At 44.7% G+C, this 26,802-nt stretch overlaps 2 protein-coding genes across 4 annotated transcripts in view; one reads left to right on the top strand and one right to left on the bottom strand.

Moving 5' to 3' along the window:
* LOC308148949 (calcium uptake protein 3, mitochondrial-like) overlaps positions 1-20,384 on the bottom strand; it is a 33,919-nt gene extending 13,535 nt beyond the window's left edge. For 2 of the 3 annotated variants that reach the window (XR_013937220.1, XM_080520534.1), the window contains exons 1-7: positions 20,127-20,384; positions 14,263-14,410; positions 12,420-12,451; positions 11,258-11,336; positions 8,618-8,665; positions 7,116-7,198; positions 5,907-5,978 (exon numbers count right to left, since the gene is read on the bottom strand). Coding sequence is in view for 2 of the 3 variants with exons in the window: in XM_080520534.1 (XP_080376660.1) it covers positions 5,907-5,978; positions 7,116-7,198; positions 8,618-8,665; positions 11,258-11,336; positions 12,420-12,451; positions 14,263-14,410; positions 20,127-20,372 (708 nt within the window). In the remaining variant the exon portion in view is untranslated. Of the gene's footprint in view, positions 1-3,271; positions 3,314-5,906; positions 5,979-7,115; positions 7,199-8,617; positions 8,666-11,257; positions 11,337-12,419; positions 12,452-14,262; positions 14,411-20,126 lie in introns of all 3 variants that reach the window. The other variant, XM_080520535.1, reaches the window with a different exon arrangement.
* A 4,637-nt stretch (positions 20,385-25,021) lies between these two features.
* On the top strand, positions 25,022-26,567 carry LOC308145585 (fibroblast growth factor 20-like; the record flags this gene model as incomplete). Its single annotated transcript, XM_080517050.1, has 3 exons — positions 25,022-25,322; positions 26,105-26,208; positions 26,322-26,567. 3 exons carry the CDS (start codon positions 25,022-25,024, stop codon positions 26,565-26,567), a joined length of 651 nt encoding a protein of 216 aa, XP_080373176.1.
* Positions 26,568-26,802: the final 235 nt, after the last annotated feature.

Here is a 26,802-nt window from a genome sequence, read left to right as displayed (position 1 = left end):
ACAGTTCTTTATTGTATAACTGCTCTCAATAATCCTTGTAATACACATAAAGCCTGTGCTCAGTCTAGGACCGACAGTGGACTGAAGATAAAATGGTTTTTATTTCCTCATAGGGACTCGTCTCGTTTTTACAGTTCCCGTCACAACCACGGAGGAAACGTCCAGATTATAAACTGCAATTCAACCCCTCTTTTCAAATGAATTCATCCCATCATTGTAAAGATAAAATGTTTTGATAAATAGGAGTGTTACGTTTCCATAAGCTCTTTGACGGCAGACCCCTGGTACTCCCAGCAACAAACACGCACAAATTGAAGAACAAAACATCATTTTGCTTCGCCCCTGAGAGGATTTCCCTCCATTAAACCTTCAGTATTATGTTACTTTAACCACTATTGTGGAAAAAAAGAAAGAAGAAGGAAAAAAAAAAAAGCCCCAGCTGGTTGAGTTGTTGTGTATTTTCCCTTAATAAAAGCTGATCACGGTGCTGAGCTCCTGACCACCCACCTCGTCTCTCTCCAGAGGAAACCGTGACCCCCGAGCTGCACAGCCACAATACACCTATCCATCACAACGAGTGTGTGTGTATGTGTCTCTGTGTGTGTGTGTGTGTGTGTGCAGCCGACAGTGTTTAAATAACTTGTACAAGTTATTTTTAACAGGACCAGATCAGGCAAGTCCACTGAAGACTGTCCTTCTACGTCAACGACAAGCGTCACATACGGCATTCAAATTAGGCAAAAATTTCAACTCAACACTTTATTTTATTTGTACTTTAATACGGAGAAAAGCTTTCACGTGGATAAATCAAGCCAAGGGACAGAGTGTCCGGCTTCAATCCAGTTCAGCAGACGAATCCAGCCGTTTTGACGTAAATGTACATTTCCATGTGTTCAGATTAGAGATTGTACGAATACGGTTCTGTCTGTCGTCTGTACTGGAGGCTTTCTCCCATGAAAGATCGACTTTCTCTTTGTGATCACACACACACACAAATGTACACAAATGTACACACACACACACACACACAAGCCCAAACAAGCAGCGTGTGTCCTAAAAAGATCTAAAACCGACAGAGTTGATTGTGTTTGTCTCACGTCGTTCTAAATCACATCACCCGCTTTTTGTCCAGAGTTCATCTCTCCTGACCCCTTCAATCTATTCTTCTTCCTATTCTGCCATTCCTCCGTTCACCCCCCCCCCCAATCAATCAGCCGGGCTGACAGATGGACCCCCGGTCCTGGTCTCTCCTCTGGGAGGGCGTCTCGCTGATGGCGGAGGATCAGGTAGATCGGGGTTCAGGTGTTTTAAACGCTGCCCTCCAGCAGCCTGACGTCATTTACATTTAAACTGGGAAAACCTTCATATTTCACCACACTGAGAAGTGGGGTTTGGAGGACATGTGTGCACAGAGCACAGCCGTCCCCGAGGGTTCTGGGACAACTCGTCCACACGTGAGATTTCAGAATGTTTTAGAGAAAATAAATCCTGTACAATGTACTTTTATACATTATTTCTAATTGATATTTTATTTATGCTTCATGTATCTAGTATATGTCCATATATAGTCAATATGTTATCATATGGCTTTTTATTCTCATGAAGAATTGTCTTTTTTACACATATGACCCCCCCACATGACGCCCCCCCCCCCCCCCACTAGAAACGTCAGCACTGCCGTGTTCTGCATGTTCCAGCTCTCTAATGACTCTATCATTATCATTATCAGTCATATTTTAATCATGTTTATCTTTTTTTTTTCCTTCTTCTTTTTTTTACTCCTTCAGGAAGCCTCCTAACACCTTTCCTAACTCCTTTAGGAAGCCTCCTAACTCCTTTAGGAAGCCTCCTAACACCTTTCCTTAACTCCTTTAGGAAGCCTCCTAACACCTTTCCTAACTCCTTTAGGAAGGCTCCTAACTCCTTTAGGAAGCCTCCTAACACCTTTCCTTAACTCCTTTAGGAAGCCTCCTAACTCCATCAGGAAGCCTCCTAACACCTTTCCTTAACTCCTTCAGGAAGCCTCCTAACACCTTTCCTTAACTCCTTTAGGAAGCCTCCTACCACCTTTCCTTAACTCCTTTAGGAAGCCTCCTAACACCTTTCCTAACTCCTTTAGGAAGCCTCCTAACACCTTTCCTTAACTCCTTTAGGAAGCCTCCTAACACCTTTCCTTAACTCCTTTAGAAAGCCTCCTAACACCTTTCCTAACTCCTTTAGGAAGCCTCCTAACACCTTTCCTTAACTCCTTTAGGAAGCCTCCTAACACCTTTCCTAACTCCTTGAGTTTATCAGACTTTAAATGTTTATCATTTAAAGTCACTATCGGGAACCCGCTCTTACGTGATGCACCTGAACGCATCACTCGAAGCAACGAAGCGGCGTCATCCCGTTCCCACATCGGGACACTTACAAAATCTTTACACCGTAATAAAGATAAATTAGTCCTGAGCTCGACGTCAAAAGTTCTCCATTTGTAATCCTGCACTTTTTTTTTTTTTTTTTTTTTAAACCAGTCGACACTATTTTTACTGTCGTAATGATATTGTTGTCATGCGCGATCCGTTTGAGTCACGTATAAGCTGCTGGTCCAATAGGAGATCGCAAAACATCCAAGATGGCGGCGGCTGCGACCGAGCTCACGGCAGTTGAGAGGAGGAAAACATGACAAAAACCTTTAATAAGCCGTCAAAAATATGTAATAATGCTGAAAAAAACATGTCATGTCGCTCGTGTCGGAGCCCGCGGCTCGTTGACGTGTCAGAAAGCAGCTTCCGACACGTTAACGAGTTCCTGGACGCATTAATCACCGCCGTCATCTCCGAGACTGCGTTTTAACTTTATTATTGTGTCAAATATATTTATGTTTTTTTGTGTCAAACACCCTTAATAATCCTTCCAAATGGGTTAAATATACTTCGAAATCCAATCCCTCAAATCAATAATGCTGAAAAAAAACATTGTTGTGGACGAGTTGTCCCCCACCTGTCCCTGAGCCTCACCTGTAATCTGAGTTAGTCGCAGTGCATTCATGTGCATTGAGAGCAGATTAGATATGGAAACGACACCAGTTTACTGGCATCAATCAGCTATAGGCTCAATCTTGTCAGTTAAAATTTTTTTTTTTTTTTTAATTATTATAAAACAGTTAAATCCCCTGATTCGTCCCCAGCATAGGAAGTGACCCGGCAGAGAGAAAACAGTCCCTCCTCCGCCCCCGTCTCGGAGGACGGGCGGAGGAGGAGCTGAGCGGTGCGGCTGTGATACATACGCTGTTCATGGGGGCAACCTGATATCCATACAGCTGCATACTCTAACAAGCAGGGAGACATGGGGGAGAGAAAGCAGAGCGTGCAGTCAGAGGGGAGGGGGAGAGAAGGGAAAAGACATGTTAGTGCATGCCAGGAGAGTGGACGTGTCCTTTTCAACGCCTCTGTGATTACACTTCACAAAACTACACTTTGCTCTGCTTTTGTCCGCTGACACTTAATGTCAACCGATTTTAACGGTTCATTAAAGTCAAGTTGTGTGAATAAAGGCCTCCGTTAGAGGTTTACTGGTTTTCGTAACACGCTAGTAATGTGATAAAGGTCTTTAGAAATCAAAGATTTCCATCGTGCAATGTGTGCAAATGATTGAGCAGATGGACAATATTAGGGAACAATAATGACTTATGGACAATCAGAGGGAAAGAAAAAAGTGCTGCTTGTGTTAGAATGTGTTTCTTTCAATAACCACAAGCATAACACCTCTCCTGCAAATCACTAATATAATGACATAAACACTGATATCTGTGTTTCCCCCATTACAACTGAGGCCCCATTTCCACGACAACGACTACGAGTGTATCTTGTAAAACTTTCTTCCCTGTTGTTGGGGTTCGTTTTCACGACACCAGTGTGCAGATGCACAGTATCTAAAGCGTTTTTATTCCGACCCACAAGGTGGAAAGTTTCTTTCACGGCCGCTCATCCCTCCTGCAGAGACTGACGGAGGCTGTCGAGCCTGTTACGGCGCATGCGCAGCTCTCCCCCCTCCCTTCCCCTTCCATCCCTCGTAAACAAACATGGCGACCCCGTAGTGGTTTGACTCGCGGTCAGAATTCTAGTTTTATCCTCCATGTCAGTAGTTTAATAGTTGAGACTCACCCCTGAGAGTATCTGATACGTCATCAGTCCACTACGATGTCGGCTTCTCTCCATTTCCTTCGTGTTAATAGCGTTTTCTTCTCTGCACACGTCTGTGTGGTTTCATTACAGAATCAAGCAACAGCGCCCTCCTATGGCCAGGCAGACTAACTACCTCGTCTCTCTGCCCGCTGCTGCAGTGTAAACACACCCTTTTATTTTTAACGGATCAGGTGTCTCACGTGAAACGTTGCCATGGAAACAGGGACTCTATGAGACTATTTAAGCGCAGAACCCGTAAAGCAACCGACATTCTGCATGTCTGCTGGAATATTGAACAATCTTGGTTGTAATTTCTGCATCTCATTATACGACCTTATTTTATGACCTCTGCCTAAAGTGTTGTGAGACAAATCCTGTTTACACTCGGTTGTAAGATATAAATCAAGACATATGTGCAATTTTGATTAGTTTGACACTTTTCCCGTGACTTTTATTATAAACAAATGGAATTTTATAGTAATTTTAATGTTAGATTAGTTTATTACATATGTTTGATTAAATACATAAAAACTGACCGCTGAAATATTCTTAAAAACAATCTGTGGCATTGAATTTTCTTTTTTTTGGCTTAAATTTCCAATAAAGAGTTAGTGTGAATAGTTTTCACAACTGATAATAAGATTCAAATCATTAATAGTTTACATGTTAAAACAACAGCAGTTAGATGTCATTGATAAAGAAATTCTCACACAACTTGGCTCCTTCTTAAACTTTTCATAAAATATCCGGGAGCTCAGTGTGTAAAGACGAACCAAAATGTGTATTTAAGTTTCACTGCTAATTTTACTACTACGATACTGAAACTGTACTCAGCTACAATATAAAGCAAATTAATAAACTCCTCTTTCCGAAAAACATATGGGCTAAAATGAATTAATGAATTAATTTGAATATTATTTCAAGTTATGGACTGAATGTCGCACTGCGGTAAAGCAAAGTTCAACGTGTCGTTTCCAAACGTGAATCACAACAGTGGTGAAAAAGACTCATTATCTGAGTGTCCCAGTATCAGACGTACACGTCAGGGGGAAACTGCGACAGTAGAAACAGAGGAGATACCACACGGTCAAAAAACTGTTTCTATTGGGGGACATGCACTTAAAAAGCCAGTTACATGAAATGTTTAGTTACTCCCGCTTTAAATGCGGACGACAATTAGCTGGATAATGACGAGTCGTCGTTCGCTTCATACACCCTCCAGGAAGTTCAAACAAAAATAAAAGGTGTTGTTGCACTTTAAACTGGTGGACGATAAACTCTGTGACAGCTTTTGTGGTTTTTGTGTAAACGCAAGACAACTTTGTCTGACTTTGTGTAGATTAAATAATCTTATATCTGTATTTTTACACTCTATGTATAGCTGTGTACAATTGCTATTTCCAAATAAAAATTTTTTTTATATATATATTAAAAAAAAGGCATTTTAAAAGGAAATCTTTCACAGGAATGTTTTTTTTTTGGCTCTCTCTCTCGTAAAAATGGATAAAATCAGGATATTATATGTGAAATTCACCGCACTGATGAACGCAGGAAAAATAACAGTCCTTATACAATAATAAATAATAGTATATTATAAAATATTATCTATTGTTTTTCTTTTCACTTTGATTAGAAAAAAAAAGGGAAATAAAATAAATAAATAAATAACAGTTTTACTCCACGTGATGTAATTGACCCCCGGCAGCCATACAGTCACACGTCCTCATCCCGTCTTACCAACTGCGCCGACTTCTCCGCATCTCCTTTCCTCCCTTTCTTCTCGTTTTTCTTGCGGAAAATCTCCTGAAGCTGTGAGGAAAAAGAAAACATGACAGTACATCAGTACAGACACCCGCTGGGCTAACACCAGACAGTGGTCTAAGCTAACACCCAGACCTGGTCTAAGCTAACACCAGACCTTGGTCTAAGCTAACACCAGACCGTGGTCTAAGCTAACACCAGACCGTGGTCTAAGCTAACACCAGACCTTGGTCTAAGCTAACACCAGACCGTGGTCTAAGCTAACACCAGACCGTGGTCTAAGCTAACACCAGACCATGGTCTAAGCTAACACCCAGACCTGGTCTAAGCTAACACCAGACCGTGGTCTAAGCTAACACCAGACCGTGGTCTAAGCTAACACAAGACTGTGGTCTAAGCTAACACCAGACCGTGGTCCAAGCTAACACCAGACCGTGGTCCAAGCTAACACCAGACCGTGGTCCAAGCTAACACCAGACCGTGGTCCAAGCTAACACCAGACCGTGGTCTAAGCTAACACCCAGACCTGGTCTAAGCTAACACCAGACCTGGTCTATGCTAACACCAGACCGTGGTCTAAGCTAACACCAGACCGTGGTCTAAGCTAACACCCAGACCTGGTCTAAGCTAACACCAGACCGTGGTCTAAGCTAACACCAGACCGTGGTCTAAGCTAACACCCAGACCTGGTCTATGCTAACACCAGACCGTGGTCTAAGCTAACACCAGACCGTGGTCTAAGCTAACACCAGACCGTGGTCTAAGCTAACACCCAGACCTGGTCTAAGCTAACACCAGACCGTGGTCCAAGCTAACACCAGACCGTGGTCTAAGCTAACACCCAGACCTGGTCTAAGCTAACACCAGACCTGGTCTATGCTAACACCAGACCGTGGTCTAAGCTAACACCAGACCGTGGTCTAAGCTAACACCAGACCGTTGGCTAAGCTAACACCAGACCTTGGTCTAAGCTAACACCAGATCTGGTCTAAGCTAACACCAGACCGTGGTCTAAGCTAACACCAGACCGTGGTCTAAGCTAACACCAGACCGTGGTCTAAGCTAACACCAGACCGTGGTCTAAGCTAACACCAGACCGTGGTCCAAGCTAACACCAGACCGTGGTCTAAGCTAACACCCAGACCTGGTCTAAGCTAACACCAGACCGTGGTCTAAGCTACTCACCACCATGAACTCCCTCTTGTCCACCATCTGGTTCCCGTCGGCGTCAAACATGTTGAAGGCGATCTTGAAGCCGGCGTGAGGCTCTGCAGGACAGACAGGAGGACGGGACGCAGCGTGAGCCTGACAGTGGGTGTGGCAGTGGGCGTGGTAGTGGGCGTGGCAGTGGGCGTGGCAGTGGGTGTTCAGGCGCACTGATTGGTGAAGGCAGTTTTCAATCCATGTAGGAAACCGTTAAGTGACACTCCTCTTTGTTCTTTTTATTACTCTACACCGTTTCACACCTATTTGCCATATAATCATTCAAAGGAGTGAATTTGCCAGAATTAAGACAAATCTTTGAGTTTTATCATTTTCAGTTTATATGAAGAAAATCTACTTTCCCTCATGAGGACACGGGTGTTATTCCATATGAAGCACAAAACCTGCTGCAGTCGTACTTCAAAGGAAGAACGAGGGTAAGATGAGGAAACATAACTACATTTTAAATATTTTAATACATGTTTTAGTTAATAATTAGGCCATTTATTTGTGTCTGTCAAATGTGACAGAATAAACCTTCACCAGTTTTCTGATTTTGTGATAAAAAAAACAAAACAATTCTACTTCATGCCATTCTGCTGCAGCAAATAATATAGAAATGACAGATTCCTGGTCCTCGAGGGGAAAACCTCCACATCTGACAGCCGGTCGACACAAATTCCTCACGTATGTGAGGAAGAGCAGAGACGTTTTCTATACGACGCTCTCAGGAAGAGAGACGCCGTCTCTCCGGCTGCTTCCCTTTCAAATCAAATCCCTGCAACTTGCAGAAGAAACCTGGCAATTTTTACTTATTCATTTATTTATTTTCTATTTAAATCCAGGTCCTGCACACTGAAGGTCAAGACTCCACCAGGTGGGAGGGGGGGAAGAAAATAAAAGGGACACAATGTAAACAAGAGAAACCTAATTTTATTGTATTTGTAATAAATGGATCGACTATATGAGACCAGATTCTCTCTGAACTGTTCCGGACTAAGCTGCTCCACTTCTGTAAATACTTCAGGTGTCATGCTGTGATAACTTTGGTGGTTTTTGTGTATCAGCACAACAACTTTGTCTAACTTAGTGTCGACGGAGGGTCAATGAGGCGCTGGAGTGAGTTAAAAAAGAGGAAATAAGGCTTTATCTGTATTTCTACACTAAATTTGTTACCGTGTACAATTAGTATTTCCAAACAAAAAAAAACAAACAAACAAAAAAAAAAAAAATATATATATTTTAAAAAGTCATTTTAAAAGGAAATCTGTCACAGGAATGTTTTTTTTTTGTCTCTCTCTCGTTAAAATCAATAAAATCAGGATATTATATGTGAAATTCACCGCACTAATGAACGCAGGAAAAATATAAGTCCTTGTACAATCTTTTTAAAAATAGAATGTAAATAAAGGGAAACTGAGTGAAACTTGCAGTTAAAATGTGATAAAAAAATAAAAGTGGAAGTGAAGACTTGAGTGACTCACTGGTCAGGATGCAAAGCAGGAACAGGTACTCTGTGTAGGAGATGATGCCTGGTGGAGACACACACACACACACACACACACACACACACACACACACACACACACACACACACACACACACACACAGTGTTTACAGATGTTCAAAGGCCCTGGGCCTCCCGAGCTTCACGCTGACACGCATAATCCCTCCTTTCATGAAGATAACATCTTAAAATGTGTCTTCTTCTCCGAGCCGTTCGGCCACACAGAGTGTCCACCGCGTGTGTGTGTGTGTGTGTGTGTGTATGTGTGTGTGTGTGTGTGTATGTGTGTGTGTGTGTGTGTTTGGATAAGCAAGTGAAAAATGTTTGAGGAGGTGATCCCTGCTTGCCTCTGGCACATCCAGTTGGATCTTTGTGTTTCCCCCTCCTCTCTCTCTCTCTCTCTCTCTGATGCTTCAGATAGTTCAGGGTGACTCGTCTGAGTGTTTCGGGACGCTGCTCTTCCATTGGTCCGTACGGCCGACGGAGTGCAGGTGAAGGTGAACGCGACACCTGACGCTTCGGCGCTTTGTGTGGAGGAGCTGGTTTGGAACTGTGACTTCCTGTTTATTCTCTCGCGCTGCAAGGCGCTGTGCTCTCGTTCCTCCATTAGCCTCCACACGTTGGTGTGATCAACTGAACTACACAGAGTTTGATTGATGTTAATCCATCGGATGGCGATTATTACAAACTACATGACCTTAAACGTTGTTTAAATAATGGTTGAAATTAGAAATGTCAAAAAAAAGCTAAAAAACATTTGAAAGCCTAGAAAATCAAGCCGTTTGATGAAAAAAAAAAAAAAATCAGTCCTGATAAGAGTTTGGTGACGAACAATGACATCAAACCAAAGTCTGTCCATACTTGTCTGCAACTTGTATAAATGTCTATATTTACATTACAAAAAGTTGACTTGATAATATTGTTTTGTTGTTTTTGCCATCAACAATATAGTCATCGACTGTTACTACTATATTTACTTTCATTCTTATATATTTATATTTCCGTCTCAATAGTTGTATGATTTTAATCATGATTTCATGTTTCTTTCTTTCCCTGTTTTAATTCTAATGTATAATTGTTTTCAGCATTTTGTTCACGTTTTGAGCGACAGATAGTGTTTATTGTCCGTCTGTCAAATTAACTGCTTACTAAAGAGGAACACAGCGACAAATCGACATTGTCAGCAGTTTATAGTTGTGATGGTAACGTTCAGCAATGCTGAAACGACGAGCAACTTGTAAAACACAATACTTTCCCTCTCTGGGACTCAGACGAGGAGTTTCGTGGCGTAACAACGGTCCTAAGTGCTCCACTATTCTCTAATCAGCACCGTGATCTGACTCAGGGTCAGTTTAGTTTGAGGCAGAGTGCCGAGCATTCCTCCGTCTGACGCTCTCTCTCTCTTCTCAGAAGTTCCACTCCATTCAGGGGATTTCTCCCCGTCGTTCGCTCACCGTGGCACGAAGAGCCGAGTGCGTCCCGACATCGTCCCGACATCGTCACGACATCGTCACGACATCGTCACGACATCGTCACGACATCGTCACGACATGTCGTTACGACATCGTCACAACGTCGTCACGACATGTCGGGATGATGTGGTGACGATGTCGTCATGATGTGGTGATGACATCATCACGACATCATCGCGACATGTCATGACGACGTTGTGACGACATGTCGTCACGACATGTGGTGACGACGTTGTGACGATGTCACGATGACGACATGTTGTGACGATGTTGGGACGATGTCATGACGATGTGATGACGACGTTGTGACGATGTCGTGACGATGTCGTGACGATGTCGTGACGATGTCACGATATCACGATGTCACGATGACGACATATTGTGACGATGTCGGGACGATGTTGTGACGATGTGGTGACGACGTCGTGACGACATCACAATGTCACGATGTCACGATGATGACATGTCGTCCCGACATGTCGGGACGCGCTCGGCTCTTCGTGCCACGGTGAGCGAACGACGGGGAAATCCCATGAATGGAGTGGAACTTCTGAGAAGAGAGAGAGCGTCAGACGGAGGAATGCTCGGCGCTGCCCGATGAGCACAATGGCACGAGGAGAGAAGGAGGAGAGGAGGAGGAGAGGAGAAGAGGAGGAGAGGAGGAGGAGAGGAGAGAGAGGAGGAGAAGAGGAGGAGAAGAAAGATGTACTGGCAGTGAGGAGGAGCAGCAGGACACTAATGTCCAGATCAGCGACACACAAACTGATTCTGGTATCATAAAATGAACCGACAGCAAAAAGCCTCCTGCTGCAGCTCAGTGTCAAACAAACAAACAAACAAACAAACAAACAAACAAACAAAGTCCCTGAAAAGAGGCTTTTGCTCCTCGTTCCTTTCAAACATTACATGAAAATATCACTCATTATTTACCGTGAGATTGAAACATGTAACATTTGTCCTTCAGACCTTCTAATCAATTTATTCTGATGAAAATGAAACGATCATCCAGTCTGTAAGTGTGCATTTATGTGTCTTCCTCCCAGTGTGTGTGTGTGTGTGTGTGTGTGTGTGTGTGTGTGTGTGTGTGTGTGTGTGTGTGTGTGTGTGTGTGTGTGTGTGTGTGTGTGTGTGTCACACTCACTCACCTCGTTCTCTGAGGTTGCGGAACAGTTTGGACGACCCCCTCCACACGGGGGGAGTGTCTGACAGGATCTTCTCCAGCTCCTGACGCACAACAAACACAAAGCGTCAGTGAAGCTGCATCGCGGTTTTTCTGTTTATGAGGGAAGAAAAATAATTATTAAGAGTTTTATGTTGGGGTTTTTTTTGGCCGCCTTCTATTGGCACATTATGAATAAAAAATTAAATCTCAACAATTACACCAATTCACTACGCAAATATAGAAAAACACTGAAGTTTCCGTGCCGCGGTGCAACACGTAGCAGAGCCACAGTTCAAACAGTTAAAAGTGATGTCTTCAAATAGAAAGCTGGGAGTTACGTGATGCACCTGAACGCATCACGCGTGTAGCTTTGGCACAGAGCTTCTCCTCAGCGTTAAATGGAGGTATTACTTGTGTTGCTACCTGGACTAGCCAGCGAGCTACAAATGTTTCTGTGGATCTTCCAGCCTGGATCTTTGTGTTTAGCTCCAGCAGGAGACCTCTCCAAGATGGCGGCGCCGTGAGGCATCTAGTGTTTTATATCTATACGTTCACCCGTACAAATCCATACATTCGACCGCAGGGTTCAAAACGTGTGGAGAAAAAAAAAAAGTAGCGGCTTGTAGTCCAGAGACTACGGTTCTATAAATACCATTAAACTGCTCAACGTCACTGACAATAACATTATTAACATTGCATGTAGAAGTCATGCTTCTACATCAAGGAGCTGCTCAGCAGATGTAAAAATAATAATTCAGCTCTGCACGCAGCCTGAAACAGATGTGACATGCTCCAGATGTGTGACTGCGACCTGGAGAGAGAGAGGGAGGGAGGGAGGGAGGGAGAGAGAGAGGGAGAGGGAGAGAGAGAGAGAGGGAGGGAGAGAGAGGGAGAGAGAGACGGAGGGAGAGAGAGAGGGAGAGAGAGAGAGAGGGAGGGACAGAGAGGGAGAGGGAGGGAGAGAGAGAGGGAGGGAGAGAGAGAGCGAGAGAGGGGGAGAGAGAGAGAGTGAGAGAGGGGGAGATAGAGAGAGAGACAGAGAGAGAGAGAGACAGAGACAGAGACAGAGAGAGAGAGAGAGAGAGAGAGAGAGAGAGAGAGACAGAGAGAGAGAGAGAGAGAGAGAGAGAGAGAGAGTCTCCCACCTGTTTGGTCAGGGACCTCCAGGGCCTCTTGTCTGCCAGGGAAAGACACAAAAGAAGAGTTTGGGTGGCCTGATAGCATCTGTATGATCTGGAAATGGGTCTCAATGTGCCAGGTACAGTCACAACACACACACACACACACACACACTGTATACACACTGTCATCATCACAGGCCCATTCGTACCATCTAAAGTACCCGGCGCTCGTCTTTGTAGTGCGGAATGTCCCTGTAAAAGCACATACTACTTTTGTTCTGTTTTATACAACAAGGTTCATCTAATTCAACTTCAAAGGGGGCATTAGAGGACGCCGGCTGCTGAGAGGGTATGTGAGGCTGTATCGCATGTCAGCGAGCCAAGGCCACATGTAAACACACACACACACACACGCACACACACACACACACACACACACACACACACACACACACACACACACACACACACACACACACACACACACACACACACACACACACACACACACACACAGGTGCACTGTTTGCACGCAATTCAATCAAACACTCCATAGAGAGAGAAATTGTAGTTTTTTTTGGGGGGGGGGTTTGTGAAGAATTTCTAGCCCTGGGGGGTCACAGAGGAAAAAATGAAAGATTGTCCAGTGTAGATATTAGTGGGATCAGAGAGACGGGTGCATGTGAACACATGGAGTGTGTGTGTGAGTGTGTGTGTGTGTGTGAGTGACTAACATTAACCACAGACTAAACAAAAGCTGTAAAGCCATCTGCTTTGAGGCTGGCTGGCCGGGGCTAATCTGTTACGACTGGCAGCAGGCTGACACAATCTGCAAAGATGTGTTTAAACCAAAGATCTGAAACTTGGCGCTGACGTCCACGTTGGGAAATCAGAGGTGGAGGCACATGAAACACGGCGAGGTTCGGTTTGGCGGACCAATTAATCTTTAACCTTCAAACCACAATTAGCGGGGGGGAAAAAAATAGAAATAACAACAGTGTACTGACATTAAAGAGCAATGAGAAGCATGTGACTTCAGCTGAAAGTATAAGAATGAATCAGGGAGACGAACAAGTTCTGTGGAGGGTTCAGGCTGTACAAAACTACTGCTGCGCTTCAGACACTGTGAAGTGTCTCACTGTTATATTTACATACATATATACATATATACATACATATATACATATACACACACACATATATATATGTGTGTGTGTGTGTGTGTGTGTGTGTATATATATATATACACACACACACATTTTTATTTTATTTATATATATATATATATATATATATATATATACACATTTGTATTTTATTTTTTTATATATACAAATATTTATTTTATTTATATATATATATAAATTGTTATTTTATTGTATGTATATATATATATATATATATTTGTATGTATGTGTGTGTGTGTGTGTGTGTGTGTGTGTGTGTGTGTGTGTGTGTGTGTGTGTGTGTGTGTGTGTGTGTGTGTGTGTGTGTGTGTGTGTTCATAAATATGTCTGGGTCTAATTAAACATAGATTATCTATTTTTGTATAACTACAATTTCCACAATATATTATTTAATTATCTATTAACATCAAGTAATAATAAACATATTTTGGGTATGCGTGTGTGTGTGCGTGCGTGTGTGTATGAACATTTGAAAATGTATGTATATAAACTGCATTCCATGCAACATCCCAGTCATTTCCTAAAGTGGTGATATTTGCCTTCACATTCTGACTGTTGAAGATTATATATGTAAAGACGGATCAGGCCAAAAAAAAAAAAGAAAAGCGCTTGACTTGCATTAAAAGTTCTTCCAGTTCTATCAAACATCAGAACCACACCACAGGGACACTGGCACTCACTCCTGGGCTCGCTCATGGTCACCGACTCGATGAAGTTGTGCGGCGTCATGTACAGCTGGCCTTCGTACTCCACCGAGCTGAAGGTGCGGAAGCGATACTCGTGGGAAGACATGTACACGTCTCCGTCCTCGAAGTCAAACGCTCGAGCCTGAGGAGAGACAGCAAGACAAGACAAAGCCACCCGTTGAGACAAAGGGACAGTTTGGGAGGAACAAGTGATCAGAAAACAATTAGAAAAATCCTTTAATAACGTCGTCCGAAGGAAGAATTATCCATAAATATCAAACCAGGGAACCAGATTCAACCAGGTTAGAGGATCACTCTACTAGAATCATAATGAATGTTGATTAACGCGTATAAAGTGTATAAAGCACTTAACAACCAATGTGAGAAGAGTAGATGTGTTTCTGTCCGCTTCTATTCACATATTTAGAAAATGTTCTAGAAAAATATATTACAGCAGAATAAACACCAGGAATATCAAGAACATGATCATTTCTAGTAGTCGTAACAAAAACTCAACAGAATTAGTAGCATTGTAGTAATAGTAATAGCAATAGCAGTATATAAATACTAATGGGAATTCAATTCAATTCAACTTTATTTATAAAACACCAAATACAACACAGTCATTTCCAGGTGAAAAGAGAAAAACCCAACATCTACATGAGCAGCAGGTTTATTTGGGACTGTGGAAAGGAATATATATATACACACACACACACACACACACACACACACACACACACACACACACACACACACACACACACACACACACACACATATATGTATACATACACTTTATATATATTATATATATATAAAGTGTAATTGTTGGTGACTCATAAACTGTTTAAATACTTGTACAGCTATAATATGATATGATGTGTATACATGTGTATTTATAATATATTGTGTATACTTGTATAAATGAAATGTATTATTATGTTTTTCACTTTATATATGAAATATATAAGTTCAGAGTCTTGTGGTTTTGCTCCATCTTGTATTTTGATTCATTAACAGGGTTTAGGTGAAACAAGAGTTTAACTTCAGCCTGAAAACTTTCCTGTTTGTCAAATTGTCAAATCTGTGGAGGAAAACTAGATTTTGCTTCTTTTATTTTGTTGAACACTGACCGGAGGAGGAATAATAATAATAATAATAATAATAATAATAATAATAATAATAATAATAATAATAATAATAAATAAATCTAAAAGATCAGCGCTGGATGTCAAAAAGACCCGTGTCTCATTAAAAGCAGAGAATCTCCCGGCGGCTGATTAACTTTGCGGCGGTTTGAGAGCAGATGTGACAGATGTGACAGATGTGCGTGCAGATGGAGCGTCTCAGGCGGAGGAGCTCAACCCGGCGAGCCTCTTCTCTTCTTTTGAACTCGTGGAACGAGGAGATCCATCTATTCTCGGCATCGACTCTCCATTTAGCTCCCCGACTTATAAATAGAGTCGCCACCTCTGGAGCGCGAGAGCAGGAAGACCGAGGGAGGCCTGAACGCACCACTCACTCACCCTGTCACCACTCTCTCTCTCTCTCTCTCTCCCTCTCTGTCTCTCCCTCTCTCTCTCCCATTCTCTCTCTCTCTCTCTCACTCGCTATTTTCTCCCTCTCTCTCTCTCTCTCTATTGCTCCCTCTCTCTCTTTCTCCCTCCCTCTCTCTTTCTCCCTCCCTCTCTCTCAGATTGAGAGAGAGAGAGAGAGAGAGAGAGAGAGAGAGAGAGAGAGCGAGAGAGAGAGAACTTGCTGCACCAAACGGCGGCTCGATTAATCGGATTTTAAACGTGATGAAGTTTTTGGCTCCAGGCGATCTCAACATTCATATAATTGAGGAAAAAGTAATTTAAAAATTATGTGGCGTTTCCTTTACTAGAGCGCCACTCAGGCCTTTCCGGTGCAGCCGGTCAGACAGGAAGTGACGACACGTTTGACCCGAACGCGCAGGCGCTAGCTACTTAGCGGTAAGTTACTACTTTTAAATTTGCCGAAAAAGTTATAAATGTACGGTTTCCTCTGCTCGCTGTTGTTGAACCTGCCGTAAACTAACATATATCGATGATGATGATGACGACGTGTTTCACCAGTGGTTTAGCTTCCGTCATTTTAAAGCTAAGTAATGCTAACGGTGGCTACTAGCATCACTTAGCTTAGCTTTCTCACAGGACGGGCAAAATGTCAACATTTAATGTAAATCAACGTTATTCATTACTGGAGGTTGTATTAGTATCTGAAGTTAATTATTTATTGTTTTAAGAAGATTGAGTGCAGTACAACAGCTTATTTTTTACTACTACATTACAAGATATGTTTATAAATTCAACAGGAAGGTTTTTTTTATTTTACACATGTTTAATAAATGCTGTTCCAAAATCAAGAACATGATTTTGTAAATAATCGTGATTATGATATGTTTTTCCATAATCGAGCAGCCCTATTGCAGTTTTGTGGCGTTGTGACGTCACACGTCCACAAGCGTCTCTGCAGCCTGGTCTGGTCCCTTGTGACTGCGCTGCAGATGCTCCAGGTGTTTTCCCTTCAGGCGGCTTCGTGTTTTTCCCTCCACAGCTGCACCTCTCTCGCCCTCGCCCCATTCCCCAGCTCAACTATGTCTTCCTCTCCCTTAAACTCTCCCCGTTCCTTCCTGATCATAGGCTTTAAGTTCTTCCAGCGCAGTTAAATTACAGTACAATGCAGCCAGCGGAGGTCCGAGCAGAGGGAAAACCTGTTCTCCAAACACAAAGTGCGGCGGCTTGTTTTTCCCAGGTCCTTCTCTTAATTACTGGGCATCCGACACTTTCACCGGGGAAGTAGCCATTTTCTCAGCTCGGCTGCTTTAACGGCTCCCTTAAAGGGAAAATCCACCAGTTTTAAACTTCAAAGCCGGTTTGCAGGTGGTGAGAAATACAAGTGGAATATTTGTGGCTGCAGCTGAACCAAAAGGTGCCTGGAGTGTTGTTCTGTAGGGACGTGTGTCCTGAAGGGCTGCCGTCCTGTTCTGGAGGCTTCAACACACCTGACTGAGAAAAACAAAACTCTTTAATAACGTTTGCATTCCAGTGTGTAAAACCTGCAGCAGGACAGGGGCCTTCCAGCTCGACTCCGGTGTGTGAAATGACACACAAATACATGTCACCGCACTCAAATTAGGCGACATATCTTATTCATTCATCTTCTTTTGTCCAACGTAGGTTTGCAGGGTGTTGGGGGGCCGATCCCAGCAGACAGTGAAGGAAAGTGGAACACAAGCTGTGCAGGTCTCCAGGCCAACGTTCTAACCTGCAGGTTCTCCCGTTATTATTGGTGCCGTCTCGTACCGGCGTCCGATTAAATTGTGGCTGAAGGAATTTTGCGGGTTTGAATGTTTCAGCTAATGGATTCCAGACCCAACAGAACCAATAGATTAAGACTGGCGGGATCAAAATAACATAAAGACATTTAAAAAGGATGGTCTTGATAAACATTCATGTCCAGTCTGTCATGAATGTCATCTTGTACAAAACAGTGAAAGATTAATAACAGCCAGTGGCGTCCCACCAGGGCCTTCAAGGCTTCTCTGCAGGCCGAAGAAGAAAAAAAAGATGTGAATCACAGACTGATGTTAATCATATTTTGTCCATAAATATTTATCAAATAATTCCAAATGGTCTGTCTGCTTCTCCTCATCGTTTCTCCCCGGCTGCTGCTGCTTCCAGACGCCGACTTCCTCATTGAAGCTTTGAACCAATCACATTTCAGCATGACCTGTTGCCGGGTAAAGAAATCTGCCTGAGACCTTCACTTTCAGTTCTGCAGGCGTCTGCAGTGTAAAACTAGTGTCGTCACGCTGCTGCTTCAACCAATCAGATCTTGATATTTGGCTTCTAGAAGGCCTAGTGTGACGTCGGCGTATTCAAGCCCTCTGATTGGCTGGTCAGAGAATTCACTCTCCAGCGCTAGCTAGCTGCATCTGTAGCGAGCTGCACCAACAAAAATATAGTTGTGTTTATTTAATAGTGGTTTTATCAACCTGCAATGACTGAAGGAGAAGATAAAGACGTTTGGTTGCAGATTTTTTATCAAAACTATTTTCAAGACGAATTTTTCCTGGAGGTCATTGAACGCACTGCGGGAATTTACGAGCGCTCACTACAAACTCCATGGCAGGATTCAGGATTATATTATTTACCATTTTATTATTTTCACGACCAGGAAACGCTGACGTTCGTCTCCTTCCTCGACCCCCAGAAGCTTCTGGAAAAGCAGCAGCTTCTTTATGCAGCTGAAGCAGGAGAAGAGACGAGAACTTGATCTATTCTGGCGACACGAGTATCTATCTGTGATGCAAAGGCTCTTTATACTGCATTTCTGCAGTAACGTGGTTTTTGTAACTCGTCATTGAGGGTTGGATTGACTCAGACCAGCAGTAGTGAAGGCCTGGCTCTGAAATGTACTGGAAACAACAAACAAGAATAAATAAAGCTGACAGGTTTGCTATGTTCTTTTCTTTCAAGTTCATGGTTTTTTTTCTTTTGGGACAAGAGTCACATTTTTTACAATCAATTCTAAATGTTTTCATCACTTCATACCAGCCTTCTTTTTTTTTTTTTTTTTAAGTTTTTTCTATTGCTGCAGTTGTTCTTTGCTCACTTCCTTGGAACTTCCTGCATTTTTAATACGTCTCTTTCTCAGTCGTATCTCGTTTCTAATTTCCCTTCGTTGGGTCATCTGACAGTTTTTTTTGTAAATATTCTAGCTTCCCTCCTCGTAAACTGACCAACTTAACCAACAGGAAACGTTGCAATGATTTCCACAGAGGTTTATTGTAACACAACCACATCGTCTGCCGCCTCCTGCTTTGTGCTTCAGGAACAGGAACAGTCGGGTCACGATGTCAGGAAGTCAGAAACACAACTGCATGCATGGATGAAGTTGACTTTCTTACTGACGTTCTGTTTTCTGCACGAAATCGATGTTCTCGCCAAATTTATGAGATTCAAGTTACATAATTTCACCTTCAAAAGAGCTGCTTCTTTTTTTTTTTATAGCCATTTTGCATCCCTTTGTGTTCATTTTGCATCACTTTTTGAGGTCACATTATAGTTGGAATTATAAAAAGCTTTGGGCTTTTATACCAGCAAGTTATTGTGACTCATTTTCTCCCCTGTTTTTTTGTGCTTCTGACTTTCGGACTTATCTGCTGTTATATAATGTTGTAATGTTGTTCTGCACCTCTGTAGGAATGCCCGAATTTGCAATACCTTGAAGTTTTGTTTCGTCCCTTTGAAGTGGTTTTGTGTCACTTCGTGCCAACCAGATCCTGTCTGGGTACTGGGTAATGGGTACTGGGTACTGGGTACTGGGTAATCCATGGAGGAATAAAATAAAACCATAAACAGTATGATGTAGTGTTCTGACCCACTTTGCTTTGTTATGCCTTCATGCATTTTACTTCCACGTGTCCTTTATGGGCCCTGGGAGGGACAGCCGTGCGGACGTGAGGGACAGTCCCAGGGACAGCCGGCCGTCACTTCAGCACCAGCCCCGGCGGAGAGCGCCTCTCCGCTCCTCCCGTACTGCGCCTGCGCAGTGCGCGCTCACGTCGCCCTGCAGCCAGACGGTGAGCCACAGTTTCCAGTGGGGAAGGAGTGGACGGAGGGACGCACTTTACCCGCCCGGGGGGAAGAAAACATTCACAAAAGCTGCCATGGCGACATGGAGCAGACTGGGCCCAACCGAGGAAAAGATTAAATTAAATAAAACCATCTTTTCCCACAGTGGCTTCCACTGGACGGACCTCTACATTGACACCCCCCCCCACCCCCTCCACTGTGTCAACAATAACACCCCCCTCCCCTCCTCCCTACCTTCTCCTTGGCCTCCACGGTGGGTATGGACGGCAGCAGTCCGTTGATGCTGTGCCTCCTCATCATCCTCATCCTCACTGCGCCGCCCGCCGCGTCCCGGTGGAGGTAAAGCGCCGCGGCGGCGGCGGCGGTTCCCCCCGCGGCCACGCACAGCCGGACAGCCGTCCACCCCCGAGCCCGTCCCCCGCCGCCCGGCCAGAGGCCGAGCCTCCCGGCCAGCGCTGCCACTCTGCGGAAAACAGCCATTCCTGCTGCCGCTGTGATGATAACTTTACCGTGGCAGCGGCGAACTCTCGCGTTTCCACGGAGTTCTCGCGAGATTTGGCGAAGCGGAGCGCAGAGTCCCGCAGCTGGAACTCCTAATGTAGATGCATCAAATATTTCACTTCAAAAACAAATGTAAAGAAAAGGGACTATATTGGCTATTTCTATCCTCTTATAAATAGTCACAATACAGCAAAGAAGGAAGTTTTTTTTGTTTAAAGTTGGCAAAATATTTCAATTACAAGGACAGATGAACGGTGATATTAGGAAGAGAGCTTTTTTCCCCGTGTGCTCAAACTAGTTTATTGTTATTCAAATAATTGTTTCACAAATGCCAAGCCAAGCACACCCCGAAACTGAGGTGTAACCCAGGCGACAGTAACACAACACAGACCCAGTTGAGAGATCAGTGATTATTGAGCCAGACCCATCAACTTCACCCAGAGTGAAGAAATCTGAGCTTTTAAAGACATATTGTCAAAGTCAGTTTGGGAAAAAACATGCATGTTGAAGGCTGCAAAAACAAAATCCTGTGCCTTGAAGAGAACTCTGCATTCGCCAACAGTAGCCTGAGGGGAAACACCACTTGGGTTTCACATCCGTATTTCTGCCAAACGAATCAAAATAGTCAAGTCATTTGTTTTATATTTGGGTAAAATACAAAGACAAAAAAGCTGCATAACTTTTAGACATATTCCTGTAGCCTGTGTGTATATCTGACGTTACCAGCCTCCACCCTGTGTGTCAGGGTGGAGGCTGGTAACGTCAGGGTGGAGGCTGGTAAACTGAGGGTGGAGGCTGGTAAAGTCAGGGTGGAGGCTGGCATACTGAGGGTGGAGGCTGGTAACGACAGGGTGGAGGCTGGTAACGTCAGGGTGGAGGCTGGTAAGCTGAGGGTGGAGGCTGGTAAAGTCAGGGTGGAGGCTGGTAAACTGAGGGTGGAGGCTGGTAAACTGAGGGTGGAGGCTGGGGCCTCCATGGCTTTTCTCTTTGGGTCAGTTCCTCAATGCAAGTTGGACATGAAAGCAGTCGCTGAGGAGTCGATATCAAACAAATATCAAAGATGAACTCTTCATTTAAGTCTTTACAAGTCGGACTAATGTTAACCTATTGGGACTTTTCTGTTGACTTTGATGCTGCGAGAATAAAGGGATGAGGTCTAATAGATGCGTCGTCACCTGTTCACACACGAAGCTCCGCGGATCACCGCCGTTTAGTCGGAGGCAGATCAAACAATGACTATGAAAACCTGCAGGTTGAATTAAATCATTTGGAGGCTCCAGCGCAGCCATTAAACCCTTGATTTGTTTCTTTGATTCCTATTTCGTTCCTAATCCAAACTGGATTAGCGCATTGTGATGTTGAATCGTGGCAACAATGACTGACTGGCTGACTGACAGTAATGGCGTTAATATTTAATGAACCATTAGGGCTACATCTTGTAAAATATAAATGCACACAGTTGTTTTTGTCTTTGGCAATGTTTCAGGTTGCCGCATAAAACCCAAATTTACATTAACCTTTAATGGGGCACTCTGAAATACTTGTGAATTATTAAAGCGAGTTAGAAAAATTATAAATGTGTTATAGCACATATAATAAAATCAGCATTGTGTAAAACTATCCCAAATAAGTGGGTTCATTTTACTGTTGGATTTATGTTCAACACAAGCATTTCATTATAGTAGTTGTGTTTTGTGTCTCTGCTGCAGTTTGAGAAAAATGTAGGTTACAAAAATTAGCAGATCCGTTAAAAAAAGCGAGATTTTTTTTTTTTTTAAGGAAATTTAGAAGGAATAATACTGAAATAAAATCTTTCATGCATTTTGTAACCAATTAGAGTCCTGCTTTCAAGGACCCCAGGAGTTCCCCAGACCCCAGTTTGGAAACCACTTGCATTAATAACCTCCAGGCTACTTATTCAGTTATTCCATTATCCAGGCATTCGATTAGGTGTGTGTGTGTGTGTGTGTGTGTGTGTGTGTGTGTGTGTGTGTGTGTGTGTGTGTGTGTGTGTGTGTGTGTGTGTGTGTGTGTGTGTGTGTGTGTGTGTGTGTGTGTGTAGGTGGGTGGCTTGGAGGGGGAGGGGGGGGGGGGTATAACCTGAGGGGCCTCCTCCTCTTCATCATCATCATCACTCTCTTCCTTCTACATGACAGCTTCACGCGCTTCGCTTTCCTCGCCCTCCTCCAGCGGCACCGACACGTTGGAAACGACGGGTAGAATAAAGCAAAGCGCGTGATCCCGGGAACTGTTCCTCCCGTGCGCCTCCTGTGAGCACGCGTCCCACGGTTGACGTCTTCATTGAGGTCGGGTCGATGTCCAATACATGTGATCAGCCTGAGGCGATACCGATCGATGCTGTCGCCTTGGAAAAAAAAAAAAAAAGGAAAGTCCGTTTTGTTCTGGTCATAAATACTAATGAAGCGAGGGAGAAGGGGGGAGAAGGAGGCACGTCACACAGATGGATGTGTTCTCAGTTTATTTTCCCCTCACGTCGAGACAAAACCAGACTCACAACAAAAACAAACAACCACCAAAAAACAAAAAAAAAACAAAAGTATGTCTAAAAGCTGGCGGTGGAGCCTCGCTGCAGTCAATTGCACGGTTATACAACATGGTGATGATGTGAGCAGCACACGGACCAACACACACCAACACCTCTCATTTATCAACGAGGCTCTGGGGGGGGGGGGGGGGGGGGGGGGGGGGCTGTGCGCGTGTCTGGAGCGGCCAAAATCAATGCCACAATGGGCGGAACACGGAACTCGTTCTGATCAAAACCAGATCTAAAATCTAAGTGAACCTTTACGCAGTTGGACATAATCAAGCCACTGCGACTCCAACAAACAACATCGACATTAGAACATAAACTCTGCGGTGCTTTTCTTCAATGTTGGCCTGACAAATAACCTCATATTATGTTGTGTTCACGATGCACCAGATTTCATTTTGATTGGTTCGATTTATGGAGTCATTTCTTTATTTCACATCAGTCTGTGAGTGCGTGGCTTCTAATAGTCAACTCTTTAGTGTGCTATACTATTATACGTTTTATCACACAACGCACCGTGCGCCCCTGTTGAGTTTGCGCCCTGGGCGGCTGCCCTCTTTGCCCAGAGCAAAATCAGCCACTGCAGAGAGTCAAAGGTCAGTGCACATTAAAAATACAAAAAAAAAAAAACCTGTGCATGATTCATGCAGCATATTTAAGCCCAGGTGAGAAATTAACAGCTACTTAATTTTTTTGAAGTCCCGCAAGTGTCAAGTGTCGGGGTATTTTCTGAGCCCGCAGTTCAAACAGGTATATTCCCTTCTTCTGGTGGTGAGGCCTGATCCCCTTACAAGATCCCCGCGCTTTGAAGCCTCTGTGTCTTTGATTCGTCTTTTAAGACCACAATTAAGAATATATATGGGCTCCTGCGCGGTTCAAAGCGTCGTGGAAAGATCAGTGGGGGGGATTGACAGTCAAGTGATGTCGTTTGCACAGGTGTGTGTGTGTGTGTGTGTGTGTGTGTGTGTGTGTGTGTGTGTGTGTGTGTGTGTGTGTGTGTGTGTGTGTGTGTGTGTGTGTGTGTGTGTGTGTGTGTGTGTGTGTGTGTGTGTGTGTGTGTGTGTGCGCGTGCGGGTGAAGTGCTCCACGACTTGTGTGCAGGCTGCGAGCTCGTGTTTGCGTCTGTGCGGGCGCTGCTCTCGACGCGCGGCTGGCTTACATAAAACGAGAGCAATAAATCAACAGTGTGCGAAAATTACGCAAATTGGGGGGCTTTCCTCTCCCCTTCCCCACCGCCACCTGACTCATTTGTAGGAATAAGAGGGTAGTGAGTTGTAAAGCGTTTAGGATAATGGCGGTAACACCCTCATGTTGTTTGACATTTACGCGCGCGCGCACACACACACACACACATTGCGCGTTTATTTTAACGCACGAGACTGTTGCTTGCGCTCTTTACTGCCACTTTCAACTCGAATCGGAGGAGCCGGAGCAATGTGGCCAAACTAGTGATGGGATGAAAGTCTGCCTGTCTGCATGTACTAACCAAGTACTCATCGAAACTGCGCATAAAGCTGAAACTGGGGGATAATAGGGATAATAGAGTGATACCATGCAAATATACCTTTATTTGCATGAGAAGGGACATGGCTGATTTGGGGGGGGGGGGGGGGGGGTAAATACTGCGTTCGACAAAGCGAAGTGCACTGCGCTACATACTGCTGGAGTACTGCAGAAATGAAGGAGTGAAGAGAGAGAGAGCGAGAGAGAGAGAGGAAAATCCCAACGTGCGTCGGACCGAAGGGGAGTATCCCGAGGTGAGGAGGAGAGAGGGACACTTGAGAGGAGGAGGTGAAGAGGATAAATAGCAGAGGAGGGGAGGACGGGCTGCAGCCATCAGGACACCGCTGGACTTTTCATCCGCGTCATAATCATCCGCGCGTAATTCACGCTGCGCCGAAACGCGCACTCAGTTGGGATTTTTTTTAATTTATTCCTCTCCACCTGCAACTTTTTTCCTTCCCCCTGCGCCCCACGGAGCGACGGTTGCTCGTTTGCCGAAGCCCCCCTTCTCCACACACACACACACACACACCCCGCACCTCGCAGCCACGGAGCGGCGGAGCCCCAGTCTGTGATGGGGGCAGCGGCCGAGGTCGGCAGCTTCGCCAACGGATTCCTGGACAGCTTCGGTCCCGCGGGCTCCCGCTTCGTTCTCAGCCCAGCCGGGGCGGCGGACTACCACTCCGCAAACGGACTGATCACGGGGGGCCAGGACCACCTGGTGTCCGCGGAGAGACTGTCCCGGAGCCTGGCGGACCTCAGCCATCTGCAGGGGATCCTGAGGCGGCGGCAGCTCTACTGCAGGACCGGCTTCCACCTGGAGATCCACCCGGACGGCAGCGTGCAGGGCACCAGGAAGGACCACAGCACATTCGGTACGAACTCATTTTGCAATAACCAACATCATTAAAAACCCCGCGCGACAGTGACCGTGGGAGTCGAGGAGGAGGCAGTAGGACATATTGTGGCATTTTGTAAACACCGTTTTGTAAAGATCCTTGCGGTGGAGGAACAAACAGAGACTCCCTGGTGGAGCGTGCAAACTACGTTTTATCTCTGCTGCACACTGATTGGCAATAAATGCATAAACATAAGAGATAAGAGGCGCTCAAAGACTCTTTATCTATCATCACTGACTGCACTTCAGCCAACAACTTATTCCGCGAACGAAACAAGTGTTTCTCGTTTGAACACTGAACTGTCATTTATTATCAGTGAAATTCATTTCAAGATTACTTTTCCTGTCGGATTCACACATGGGAGATTCTCTGCTTTGCACAGTTATCCCACATTTCTCCACTTTTTTTTTTTTTTTTTTTTTTTACCCTCCTTGTCTTCAGTCATGATGATAAACAGCTGAATGTCGCTGCGTTGTTATTATTTCCTCCAGCCTTGTTGTTGCATTTCCAGTTAATTCATTCCATTCGCGATTCTGGATAAAAGTGAATGTAACAGAGAACAGAGAAGGTGTGTTTGTCGAGAGGCTGCAGACTGGGAAACGTTAAACTCTCTGAACTGAACGGAGGAAACGTTCAGGCTTTACTTCGTCGGCTCCAGTTCAAGTTTATGACGACGTGATAATTCAAGTCTCAAACCAGAGATCAAATAAAGTCCCACGTGAGATGCTCACTAATGAGGCGATGCTCCATGTGTGCAGGCATTCTGGAGTTCCTCAGCCTGGCCGTGGGGCTGGTCAGCATCAGGGGGGTGGACAGCGGCCTGTACCTGGCCATGAACAGCAGGGGGGAACTGTACGGCTCGGTGAGTTCAGCACACTGGTCTCCATTTACACCCGCCGCCAGCAGGGGGCGCATGTCGTACTCGCCCCGCCTGCTGTCCTACTGTGATGTACTCATCCTGTCTTCCTCCCGCAGGACAAGCTGTCTGCGGAGTGCGTCTTCAGGGAGCAGTTCGAGGAGAACTGGTACAACACCTACTCCTCCAACATCTACCGGCACGGGGAGCGCGGCGCCTTCTACTTCGTGGCTCTGAACAAAGACGGGACGTCTCGGGACGGGACCCGGTCCCGGCGCCACCAGAGGTTCACTCACTTCCTGCCGCGGCCGGTGGACCCGGACCGAGTCCCTGACCTGTACAGAGACGTGCTGGGCCAGAGCTGAGACTGGAGGGGACGTGTCCTCTGTCCTCCACCCCCCCCTCACCCCCCCCAATGAGCTGACATTGCAAATCAAGTGCACATAAACTCAATCGCTGTGTGAAAGAGGCGGAGGATCTTATGGAAGTGGAGAAAAGGAGGACGTGACGAGTCCCCCATGAAGGACGCTGGCCGGGACGCCAGAGGGGGGGGGGGTCCTCTGAGGACGTCCCGCTCATGGCAGGGACAGAAACTACCAG

Source organism: Blennius ocellaris, assembly GCF_963422515.1.
Source record: "Blennius ocellaris genome assembly, chromosome: 3".
Classification (NCBI taxonomy): Eukaryota; Metazoa; Chordata; class Actinopteri; order Blenniiformes; family Blenniidae; genus Blennius; species Blennius ocellaris.
This window is presented reverse-complemented; position numbering and strand designations above follow the sequence as displayed.